At 40.6% G+C, this 13,278-nt stretch overlaps 1 protein-coding gene across 1 annotated transcript in view; it reads left to right on the top strand.

The window, feature by feature from the left end:
- The window catches only part of TMEM165 (transmembrane protein 165), a 31,363-nt gene that overhangs the window by 16,852 nt on the left and 1,233 nt on the right, over nt 1–13,278 (top strand). Inside the window, exons 2-5 of the mRNA XM_007998684.3 lie at nt 222–447; nt 5,649–5,824; nt 6,378–6,560; nt 12,870–12,975. Of these exons, the coding sequence (XP_007996875.1) occupies nt 222–447; nt 5,649–5,824; nt 6,378–6,560; nt 12,870–12,975 (691 nt within the window). The remainder of the gene's footprint in view (nt 1–221; nt 448–5,648; nt 5,825–6,377; nt 6,561–12,869; nt 12,976–13,278) is intronic.

Genomic DNA, 13,278 nt, shown 5'->3' with positions numbered 1-13,278 from the left:
CCAAATACTTCTGGTCCCAGGCATTTCAGGTAAGAGATACTTAAATTGTAGCAACCACCGTCAGAGGTTACTGTCATTACTGATGGCTTTCAGAGTGATTAGACAGTAAATAAGTGTAATGACCATGACAAGAAAGTTTTCAAAAAAAAATCTTATTTACATGTAAAATAAAATAATTTTAGATAATGATTTTAAGAAGTAACTGATCTTTTGTTTTGCAGAAAATATTTACACCAGCAGCTCCAGTTCATACCAGTAAAGAAGATCCTGCTACCCAAACTAATTTGGGATTTATCCATGCATTTGTCGCTGCCATATCAGTTATTATTGTATCTGAATTGGGTGATAAGACATTTTTTATAGCAGCCATCATGGCAATGCGCTATAACCGCCTGACCGTTCTGGCTGGTGCAATGCTTGCCTTGGGACTAATGACGTGCTTGTCAGGTGAGTGTACTTTTTCCCCCATGGGTTCGCTGAATTAAAGGGAAAGCGTGTTGTGTGACATGAAGTCCTTGAGTCATTGACCTAGTCCTATGGGAATTTGGCTTACACCATATTTGTGGTCTTCCAACCTTTTATTTGTGTATTCTTTCCTTGTGTATCCTCTAAAATAACTTTGTACCCTCTCTCGCATAGGTGTCTATAATTTTTCATCTTAAATTTAAGGAATTGTAAAGATCTAATTTCTGTTATATTGTGTAAAGTAAGACTGTTGGGGCTGTGCACAGTCGCTCACGCCTGTAATCCCATCTCTTTGGGAGGCCAAGGCGGGCGGATCACGAGGTCAGGAGTTCGAGACCAGCCTGACCAACGTGGTGAAACCCCATCTCTACTGAAAATACAAAAATTAGCTGGGTATGGTGGCGGGCGCCTGTTATCCCAGCTACTCAGGAGGCTGAGGCAGGAGAATCGCTTGAACCCAGGAGGCAGAAGTTGCAGTGAGCCAAGATCGTGCCACTACACTCCAGCCTGGGTAACAGAGAGACTCCCGTCTCAAAAAAAAAAAAAAGAGACTTAGGATGTTTTAAAAATATACCCAGTGACTCTAAATACCATTAGCAATTTGATACCCACTATCACCATCATTCCTTTAAAACAAATGTGAATATACTTTTTTAACAGTTGGAAATTTACATTTTTTTCTTCCTATAATTTATATTTTCATTAACTTTCCTTAATTTTACCCTAATGATTATCAGTTTTTGCTTCAAAATGTATTACAGAGCTGATCCAAGTGCAGTAGTGTTTACAACTAATTGATGACAAACCAGTTACGGATTTCTTTCTTCCTTGTCCACTCCCACTGCTTCACTTTATGAGCCTAAAGAAATATATGTATGGATCACCCCGTCATATCTACCTGCAATAAAAATATGCATTTAATATCATTGAATTTTCAAAGATATTGTAAATTTCTCCTAGTAAATCTCTAAGTGTTAACTCTATGAATTGAGTTGGTATAGTTATTAGTACTCAAAGAAAATATATTACAGATTTAAATAATCATTTTTAAAAAGTGGAAATACATCTCTTAATGAGATGATAGAGCTATTTTTTATTCATTTATGTATTTTTTTTTTTTTTTTTTTTTAGAGACAGGGTCTTGCTCTATCAGAGGGCTGGAGTGCAGTGGCATGATCATAGCTCGCTGAAACCTGGAGCTCCTGGGCTCAAGTGATCCTTCCATGTCAGCCTCCTGAGTAGCTGGGACCATGTCACTATGCCCAGCTAAATTTTTTGTTTTTTTGTAGAGACAGGGTCTGGCTGTGTTGCCCAGGCTGATCTTGAACTCGTGGGCTCAAGCTATCCTTCCACCTCAACAGTACCAATGTACTGATATTATAGGTATGTGGGCCTGGCCCATCCTTTTACCTTGTATTTATTTTTTAAATTTTTATTTATTTATCTTTTTATTTATTTTGAGACAGATTCTCACTCTATCACCCAGGCTGGAGTGCAGTGGCATGATCCCGGCTCACTGCAGCCTCCGCCTCCCGGGCTCAGGCAGTTTTCGTGCCTCAGCCTCCCAAGTAGCTGAGACTGCAGGCACGTGCCATCACGCCTAGCTACTTGCTGTATGTTTTGGTAGAGATGGAGTTTCTCATGTTGGCCAGGCTGGTCTCAAACTCCTGACCTCAAGTGATCACCCGCCTTGGCCTCCCAAAGTGCTGGGATTATAGGCATGAGCTACTGCGCCTGGCCCCTGGCCCATCATTTTACAATTTTTAAACATTTTATAGAAATAATTTTAAGTTTACAAAGCAGCAAAAATAAAATAGTACAAAGAACACTTATATATCTTTTGCCTAGATTCACCTGTTAACATTTTATCCCATTTGTTTTAGCATTTGTACTCTATCTAAATAAAATTATAAATGTGTATATATACTCATGGTTTAAATACCTGTCTATAGTGTGTACATATACATACATTATGAGCTATGTAATGCACACTCATACACACAACGTTTAATATATTTATGTATTGATACAGTACTTGAATCTGTCATCAATATTTTAATTTTGGATGACCCAATGTCCTTTCTTTTTTTGTTTTTTGAAAGGACATAGGCCGGGCGCGGTGGCTCACGCCTGTAATCCCAGCACTTTGGGAGGCCGAGGCGGGCGGATCACGAGGTCAAGAGATCGAGACCATCCTGGCTAACACAGTGAAACCCCATTTCTACTAAAAAAGTACAAAAAAATAGCCAGGCTTGGTGGTGGGCACCTGTAGTTCCTGCTACTCGGGAGGGTGAGGCAGGAGAATGGTGTGCACCTGGGAGGCGGAGCTTGTAGTGAGCCGAGATCGCGCCACTGCACTCCAGCCTGGGTGACAGAGCGAGACTTCATCTCAAAAAAAAAAGAAAAAGAACATAAAATTTATTAAATATTTTACTTGTGACAGCAGTTTTATGTAATTTAAGTGGATGTAACAGTCTTTTTATTATTATTTTGTCTCAACTGTTAAGTCATATGTCTTTATTTCTACATCTTCCTTCTCTTTCACAGCTTTAGTTTTATAGATTTAACCACTTTTTTTTTTTAATACTTTAAGTTCTGGGATACATGTGCAGAACATGCAGGTTTGTTACGTTAGGTATACATGTACCATGGTGATTTGTTGCACTCATCAACCTGTCATCTAGGTTTTAAGCCCTGCGTGCATTAGGTATTGGTCCTAATGCTCTCCCTCCCCTTGCCCCCAACCCCTCAATAATGTCCTTTATATCAGTGTTTTTCCCTTCGGTCTAGGTCAGGTATTGCATTTAGTTATTTATTTATTTTTTTTAGTCTTTTAATCTGAAATATGTCCATCGCCTTTTTAAAAAATGTTTTCTGACATCACCTTTTTTGGGAGAACATAGTGCATCCCCCCTCCCCCGGCGGAATGGACTGTTCCCCATTTCTTGTTTGATGTTTCTTCATGGTTAGATTGAGGTAGGCATTCCTGACTAGAAAACTGCATAGGTGATACTTTGTCTCTCCAAGAATGTCTCATCTGGAAGCACATGGTGTCCATTTATCCCTCATTGGTGACATGAATTTTGGTGACCCAGTCAGGATTTCTTTTCTGTGTTGTCTTTGTCTTCCCTTGTAACTAATATCTAATCTGTAGGGATATACTTAAAGGCAGTACAAACACCCTCTTCCTCATCAAAATTTCTCCAAAGATTTTGCATCAGTTGATGATTCTTGCATAATTAAATCTTTCCTTGATGTTTGCAAAATGACGACTTTTAATTCTAGTACTTGCATATTCACCAGTAAGCCTTGACATTCTACTGCCAGCGAGAGCTCTCCTTCCTTTCCCATTTGTCTTTTTACTATTAGTACAAACTCATGGATTCCTTTTTTCAGTGGTTTATAATTAATTATTTAACTATTTTGCTGATTAAATTATCCCAGGTTAGGCCAGTGGGAGCCTTTTCAAACTGTGTCCTGTGTCTTTGTGGCATGCTTCCATTTATTTTTGCTCCTCACTTTCTAGTACAACAAGATATTCCAGGTTCATCATGCTCCTGCTCTGCCCAGTCCTGGAACTGGCCATTTCTCAGAGGAGCTTTGAGGAGCTTTTTAGGGGAGAATGTTATTAGAACCCAAGATCTCGGTGCAAGGTTACTGAGCTCATTGTTACAAATTGCCTCTTGTCTTTTCAGCGGACAGAGCTAGAAAATATGTGCTTGTATCCTGTGTGTACACTTACATATATACAAATACACATCCATACATACACACACACACAATAATTTAAATACAGATATGCATGCAGACATAGGTTTGCTACATTTCTAACCATGATTTTAAGATCTTTTAAGTTTTGTAATGTAGGGAATTTACATACAGGTTATACATTTAATTTTCAGGCAGGTTTATAAGTGTTGCACCCATTTTATAAAAAAAGCTAGTGAATTAAAGAGTAATTGTATTTTTCTTTCTTTCTTTTTTGAGATGGGGTCTCACTCTGTTGCCCAAGCTGGGATGCAGTGGCATGATTACAGCTCACTGCAGCTTTGACCTGGGCTCGAGTGATCCTTCTACCTCAGCCCCTCAAGTAGGTTGGAACCACAGGTGTGTGCCACCCCATCAGGCTAATTTTTGTATTTTTTTTGTGGAGACAGGATTTCACCATGTTGACCAGTGGTCTTAAGTTCCTGGGCTCAAGTAATCCGCCCGACTCAGTCTTCCAAAGTGCTGGGATTACAGGCATGAGCCACCGTGCCTGGCCAGAGTAATTGTATATATTATATGTATGGTCGTATCCTCTATTCCTTATGTAGTTGTTTTTGTTTGTTTATGAGACAGGGTTTCACTGTGTTTCCCAGGCTGGTCTGGAACTTCTAGGCTCAAGCAGTCCTTCCGCCGTGGCCTCCCAGAGTGCTGGGATTATGCCACTTTGCCCAGCCAAATTTTTAAGTTTACTGAATTAGTATTACTGATGTAGTTGTGTTTCACCGTTAGGATTTGAGTTCTTGATATAGTTCCAAGCATCATTTTTTATATAACTTACACAGATGTCTTATCAGTGGGAAAGAGTGGAACTGAATGTTTGAGCCTGTTGTAATATTATTTTAATATATGTTATAAGAATTTTTAGGTTTTTTTTTTTTCATAAAATGTACTTATTTTAAATAGTTACAAAGGAGCAGAGTTTGAATCTTGCTATGTGAGAATCTTGTCATGATGCTTCACTAGAAGTTTGTAATTTAAAGATTTGTGATGAAGAAATACCACTATGAAAGTGGTGTGGCTTCCAGGTTATAAAATCTCAACTCTTGAGAGGGCCTCTGAGCTAATCTCTACCCCAGGTACTGTGCCTTGCACAACGTAAGGGCAAGCCAGCCTGTGGCTGAACATGCCTGGAAAGGAGTTCAGTATCTTATTTAACATCTTTCTGAAAGATGTGCCATCTTCGGCTGTACCATTGGCTTCTGAATAAGCTGTGTTAGGCCTGGGCTAGATCTGAGGGTTTATTATTGGTGGAGGGAAAGAACTGGAACTACTTGAGTTTATTACATGCTAGATTAGCTTCTAATGTGAACCATTTTTCTTTCAACAGTGATAAATTTTTATTTCTGAAGTTAACTGTTCCTTTAGTCGGTCGTGATACACACTCATTAACAAACATACTGTTGTATTTTTTCCAGTTTTGTTTGGCTATGCCACTACAGTCATCCCCAGGGTCTATACATACTATGTTTCAACTGTATTATTTGCCATTTTTGGCATTAGAATGCTTCGGGAAGGCTTAAAGATGAGCCCTGATGAGGGTCAGGAGGAACTGGAAGAAGTTCAAGCTGAATTAAAGAAGAAAGATGAAGAAGTAAGCCATGGCACCATTGATCTGGACCAGAAAGGCACTCAACTAGGAATAAACACTCCAGAGGTTTCTCAGTGGCCCCATCTGTGTGATATACGTGGGCTACACCAAAATAACATCTTTTGCTTAGTTCTGTTCTTATACCTTTCTGTGATCTGACTTGGGGTTGGTGTGAATGTAGTAGGGAAAGGAAGCTGAGAGATGAATCCTGAGCACAGGTAATCAGTTTCCTTAATTAGGTTGATTATAAGCTCCTGAAAAGCAGGAACTGTATTTTATAATTTTACATGTTTCTCCCATAGTGTCTAGGATAGTAAATGATCAGTAAATCCTGTTTGGTTTGTTCAGCTGAGGAGAAACGGAAGAATTGAGACTATAGCATTTGTTGCTGTGTGAGACCAGTGCTTCAGAGGGGAGGTTTGGGGGTCACATAATTGTAGTTTTTTTGGAGCATATCTCATAGAATTTAAACACTTATAAAAGAAAAATTAAGTGATTTGTGTGCTATTTTATTTGCTTCCTGTGCTTACTTTCATTTGTTTATTATTTATTTTAGTTCCAACGAACCAAACTTTTAAATGGACCAGGAGATGTCGAAACGGGTACAAGCATAACAGTACCTCAGAAAAAGTGGTTGCATTTTATTTCACCCATTTTTGTTCAAGCTCTTACGTTAACATTCTTAGCAGAATGGGGTGATCGCTCTCAACTAACTACAATTGTATTGGCAGCTAGAGAGGTGAGTGATATTTGAGAGGAGACTGTTTAAAACGAAATGCAATTAATACTACTTTGTTCCAGAAAACACTGGACACACTCAAGTGGGCCACAGCATTCCTTCATATGCAAGACTGTTTAACATCTGATAATTCTGCCAGTCTCTAAAATTGGCCTTCTCCCAGTTCCTGCTACCTGCAGGTGATATTCTTGTAACCAAGCTTAGTTGGACTGTTTTTACTCATCCTCTTCCCTTTGGTTTTGCCAAAATGATACTGTGATACTAGTCATCTTAGCTTGGTTTTCTTTCTTATCATAGAACTTTCTTTTTTATAGTTGTTGAGAATATGAATCGGTATAATATTATTGAAGGCCATTTTGGTGTTTAATAAAGTGTATAGCTTTTGGTTTATCTGTTACACTAAAGAAATTGAGTGTTGCACAGACTACTTATAATTATTGTAACTTAGTAGAAATTTAGAAGCAGCCTAATAATCCAGCAGAAAATTGGTTCAACTGTTTACAAATCTCTGTGTAGCTCTTAGAATATTCACTCTTCAACATCATTTTAGTGACATGGAAAAATTTTAAAAGGAGGTTTACTTTTAAAATATAAAAAGAAGGCTGGGCGCGGTCCCTTAGGCCTATAATCTCAGCACTTTGGGAGGCCAAGGTGGGCGGATCACCTGCGATCAGGAGTTTGAGACCAGCCTGGCCAGCATGGAGAAACCCCTACTACTAGAAATACATGTAGAAATACTAGAAATGCCTGTAATCTTAGCTACTCAGGAGGTTGAGGCAGGAGAATTACTTGAACCGGGGAAACAGGTTCCAGTGAGCCTAGATTGCGCCACTGCACTCTAGCCTGGGCAGCAGAGCGAGACTCTATCTCAAGAAATTAAATAAATGACACATAAAAAGAACAAAAAACACTTAAGGAAATAAAAACATTGTTTTTATTTCAGTGCTTATGTATTGTTGAGTACTGCTATTATGCGTAATTTGTTTTATTTATTTACTTTTTGGTTGGGGTGGGGTCTCACCATGTTGTCCAGGCCGGTTTTGAACCCCTGGTCTGAAACTTCCTGCCTCAGCCTCTCAAATAATCCTTTTGGGATTATAGGCGTGAGCCACTGCTCTGGCCTAGGTGACTTGTTTGTTTCTGTGTAGGAACTTTCTGTTAGGTCTTAGCCCAAGAATCCTAAGTCCTGGAGTGGGAAGCTAATGGCCTCAGCTCATCTTGTTGTAGCTTTTACTCTTCAGATGAAGAACCTGACACCCAGAGAGATCGAGTGACTTGTGTGAGGGAGTAAGCTGGCTGGCTGTGGCCTTCTTCACAGTTGTTCAATGCCACTTACTTAAAACATGCCCATTGATTTTTCTATTTAATTTTTCTTTTGAGGAATAGCGAGGTTTTGTATGAGGTGCCTGTCATTGTTCAGACGGTTTTATTAAGATTTCCTGTGCAGATGGTTGTGGAATGGAATACTGCTACTGCTTTTCAACCTCTTTTTGATCTTAACTAATATTATTTCTTATCTGTGTTTATATCAAATTCTTTTTATAAGATTAAAATTGTTTCTAATTCCTTGGAACTGTCTACTGTAAAAGAACAAGTTCTTTAATTATAGACTGTGGTTTAAAATATAAGACAGTTGAAGACCAGGACTAAGATAGATGGGAAAGGCTGTTTTGTCAGAGAAGCCTCAAAAATGCTGTAGTTTGAGGAAAAAAAATGGAACTCTGATTTTCACTGGATTTCCGTAAAACAAACTTTCTTTAAAAAATATCACTTTAATTAGCTGGGCGTGGTGGCAGGTGCCTGTAATCCTAGCTACTAGGGAGGCTGAGACAGGAGAATCACTTGAACCCAGGAGGCAGAGGTTGCAGTGAGCCGAGATTGTGCCACTGTTCTCTAGCCTAGGTGACAGAGTGAGACACTATCTTAAATAAAAAAAAATATATATATGTGCGTGTGTGCGTGTGTGTGTGTGTGTGTATGTATATATATAATGGCTTTACCCTATATTATTCTTGATTTCTAGCCTTTTATTGGCTTTCAGATTGCCAGAGTTGGGACTCAAAAGTAAGTAACTATATTGTTGAAGTGGTAGTGGTTCTACCAGGGTGAGTTATCCTGACAGCAGAATCACTGCGTTTTTCTGTCTGCTCTATGGCATACAGTCTGTGGCATAGACTGTATGCCATAGAGTAATGTGTGAAAGGCTCGAGGCTCCCTACCTACGAGACACCCTGGTCCATTCTAGCAGTATGGCACGTGCTGACTGGGTCTGAGTCTCTTGCTGTATAATCATGTTACTACACTTCCCTGCATTTCCTCATCCAAAAATGGGGATTACCTGCTTTGTGGATCATTTTGCAGATGAAATAACACACGCAGCGTATCTAGCACGGTCCCACACGTGGCACATTCAGTGTTAGCCACACTTCCATACTAACTGCACTGTGGGGATATATAATGAGCTCTTAAATGGCAGGAATGTTGTGTCTTTTTCTGTTCCCTTAGTATTCCTATTTTTGTTGGTAATTTTTCTTATGAACCATGCAGTTGTTCAGGCCATTTTAGTATGCAGTTTTATCTTTGCTTCCAACATGATTTAATGTTCCCAAATTGGATTTCACATAATCCTAGTGTCTTTTGAGATGTGAATTGGTTCTAGGCCAAAAAAGGGTGAGGGGGAAGGAAGAAATTCAGAGTCAAATTTGGCAAATAGTATATCCCTGGTGTTTTGTTTTTTAAGACTCAGGCCGGGTGTGGTGGCTCACGTGTTTAATCCCAGCACTTTGGGAGGCCAAGGCAGGCAGATCGCCTGAGGTCAGGAGTTTGAGACCAGCCTGGCCAACATGGAGAAACTCCGTGTCTACTAAAAATACAAAAATTAGGTGGGTGTGGTGGCACTTGCCTGTAGTCTCAGCTACTCAGGAGGCTGAGGCAGGAGAATCGCTCGAACCCCGGTAAGCCGAGGTTGTGTCACTACACTCCACTCTGGGTGAGAGCTAGATTCCGTCTCAAAAAAAAAAAAAGGAAAGGATGACTTAGTATACAAATAAAGACTGAAAAATCCTATATTAAAGGAACTAGTTTACTACTAGTTTATTTTACTTAATCTAGTGCATTTTTAAATATCATTTTATTTCTTTTTTTTTTTTGAGACAGGATCTGGCTCTGTTAACCAGGCTGGAGTACAGTGGCACAATCTCAGCTCACCTCAACCTCCACCTCCTGGGCTCAAGCCATTCTCCCACCTCAGCATCCCAAGTCTGGGACTACAGATTCCCGCCACCACGGCTGGCTAATTTTGTATTTTTTGTAGAGATGGGGTTTTGCCATGTTGCCCAGGCTGGTCTTGAACTCCTGAGCTCAAGCAATCTGCCCACCTTGGCCTCCCAAAGTGCTGAGATTACGCCTGGCCTAAATATTACTTTCAGATAGAACCATCTTCATGGATAGCAGTTTATAATAAACAAGTAGAATTTGGGAAATGTACTCCCACTCTTCTATTCTTCACAGTGGATGCTTCAGCCAGTTTCCTGTCTCTGCACACACACTGCCCAGCAGCGGGCTTTCCCTTCTCCTTCAGAACAGCAGCAGTTCCCTTTCTTCATTCCCACCCATCACAGTGGCAGCCCTTCTACCCTCCTGTATTCTGAATTTCCACCCTTATAATATGCTTAAATTTTGGCTTTCTCTCAGCCGTTTTGTGAACATTGTTCGTGTGTACCAATTTTTTCTCATCCTTTAAAAAGAGAAAGCCCCTTTCCTCAATTCTACATCTCAAATCCCACTTGTGTCAGAGGGCTTGGCTGTGATGGGAATAAGCCTTGGCTCTGCTCTCCTTGCATACTTAGCCCATGGAAACCCAGTTTCTGACCTCACCAGGAACACTGTTGTGCTTTGAGCTCCCCATGGCCTTCGATGGTGCCTCCATTGGTCCTCACAGGAGGTAATTGCCTGGCCACCTCACTTGCTTTCTCTAGTGGACCCTTCTTTATCCTTCCTTGAATGCTGCCTTTGTCCCTCATGATTATGTCATCAACATTCTGCTGTTTCTGCTTTCTCTATACCAGGGTTATTGACTCTTTTTTTTTTTGAGAGTCTTGTTCTGTCACCTAGGCTGGAGTGCAGTGGTGCAATCTTGGCTTGCTGCAACCTCTGCTTCCTGGATTCAAGCGATTCTAATGCCTCAGCCTCCGAGTAGCTGGGCTTAGAGGCATGTGCCACCAAGCTTGGCTAGTTTTTATATTTTTAGTAAAGATGAGGTTTTACCATATTGGCCAGGCTGGTCTCAAACTCGCAACCTCAGGTGATCTGCCTGCCTTAGCCTCCCAGAGTGGTGAGATTACATGTGTGAACCATCCACCCACCATGATTCAGCTGACTCTTAACTTTAAAAATCGCATTGGTCTTACCATAGTTCATCCAAAGAATTGTGGGAGAGAAACTTGGGTGTCATGCTTGATTTTTTTTTTTTTTTTTTTTAAGATGGTGCAGTGGTGTGATCTCGGCTCACTGCAGTCTCCACCTCCCAGATTCAAGCGATTCTACTGCCTTAGCCTCCCCAGTAGCTGGAACTGCAGGTGCCTGCCACCACACCTGGCTAATTTTTTGTATTTTTAGTAGAGATGGAGTTTCACCGTGTTTTGATCTCCTGACCTTGTGATCCGCCCTCCTCGGCCTCCCGAAGTGCTGGCATTACAGGCATGAGCCACTGCATCCAACCAATTTTTCTTTTTTTAATAAGAGATGGAGTCTTGCTTTGTCACCCAGGATGGAATTTGTAGCACAGTAGTGTGATCATAACTCGCTGTAGCTTCAAACTGAGGCTCAAGTGATCCTTTCACCTCAGCTTCCTTAATAGCTGGAACTACATGCATGAACCACTGCACCATTATTTTATTTTTAAGAGACAGGATCTCGCTGTATTGCTCAGGCTAGTCTCGAACTCCTGGCCTCAAGTGATCCTTCTGCCTTAGCCTCCTGAGTGGCTGGCTCTACTGTGCTTGGCTCTGATATTTTTCCATAAAGCCTATCATTCATTTATCATGGATGTATATTAATTTTGCCTTCTTAATTTCTCTCAAATTCACCTGCTTTTTGCCTACAGTCATCTACCCTGATCTGGGGCAGTGCTCTTTCTTTCCAGGGCTGTTGCTGTAGCATTGCAGTGGATCACCCTTCCTTCGGTCTTGTTCCCCTCCGGTTCTTTCTCTTCACTAGACTTTAAAAAATTTTTGAGATAGGGTCTTACTCTATTGCCCAGGATGGAGAACAATCACAGCTCACTGCAGACACAACCTCCTGGGCTCAAGTGATCCTCCCACCTCATCCTCCCGAGCGGCTGGGACCACTTGTGGTTGCTAGGATGCCTGGCTAAGTTTTTATTTTTTTGTAGAGATGAGAGGTCTCACTATGTTGCCTAGGCTAGTCTCAAACTGCCAGGCTCAAGCAGTCCTCCTGCTTCAGCCTCCCAAAGTGTTGGGATTACAGGCATGAGCCACTGCACCTGGCCTAGTGGACTTTTAAAGCATAAATCTGTTTTGTTACTTTCCAGCTAAAAACCAGTAAGTGTCTTAGGACACAGTTTAAACTCCAAGATGGTAGGGTCCTCCCTGACCTGGGCTTCCAGCTACCCTTTTGTGAAATGCTGAAGGGCTCTGCAGCTGGTTGTCTGGTACTGCTGGCCTTTGCTTTCTACTTAGCATGTTCCTTCTCCCACAAAACAAAATCACATTCTCACCACCCCCTGCTCATTCTTCAGGGCTATCTTCTGGGAAACTTTCACTAAATACTCCTCTCCTCCGAATCTGAGTGCCTGCTTTGCTCTGGTAGCATGTGTTCACTGGATAAATCCTTGGTTCCTGGCACTGAGGCAGGGTTTCTGTTCCCAAGAAGCAGAGGCATACTATTCTGCGAAAGATTGACTTGAGTTTCTCATAATACCAAGCAGTACCTGAGGGAACAACCGTCTAGCTTAAAATCCTCCCTAGCACTTGTCATAGCAGTGCTACGTATTGCGTGTGAAGGAAGTTTAATAACTGCTAAATGGTTTGATTAGCTTTATTTCATCAGGATTTTTTTGACTTTACAAATTGATTTGGGTTATTTCAATTTTTAGGTCTAGTCTTAAGTATAACTGGTACATATTCCTTCAAGCAGCCATTACACCTTTCATAAATTTATTATACACCTGCATTTTTATAACTATTATGCTTTTTAATTGTTGGCCACCATTTTTAGTGCTTCTGAATTGTTATGGTTCTTATGAATTAATGCTTGGTTTTGAATTAATGCTGTGACGCTTGCTTCCAGGACCCCTATGGTGTAGCTGTGGGTGGAACTGTGGGGCACTGCCTGTGCACGGGATTGGCAGTAATTGGAGGAAGAATGATAGCACAGAAAATCTCTGTCAGAACTGGTAAGTCTTGAAAATTACAAATCAGATAACATTTTAGAATCACAGAGAGATTAAAGGGTGTTAGCTTTATTTAAATTTCTGCTGCTGAAGCATACTTGGTTTTTGTAATTACCTACCTACCATCTCTTAGAGGTGTTACTCTTGGTATTGCAAATATGGACTCTTTTCACCTGTGTAGAAGTTAGCAAAATACAAAGTCATTTTTATTGAATTCATAGTAGCTTCTTGTTAACATACTATCTTAGTAAAACAATTGCCATTTGGAAGTATGAGAAGTTTTTGGCTCTAAAAATGTGCCTTACA

Source organism: Chlorocebus sabaeus, chromosome 7 (genome assembly GCF_047675955.1).
Source record: "Chlorocebus sabaeus isolate Y175 chromosome 7, mChlSab1.0.hap1, whole genome shotgun sequence".
Lineage (NCBI taxonomy): Eukaryota > Metazoa > Chordata > Mammalia > Primates > Cercopithecidae > Chlorocebus > Chlorocebus sabaeus.
This window is presented reverse-complemented; position numbering and strand designations above follow the sequence as displayed.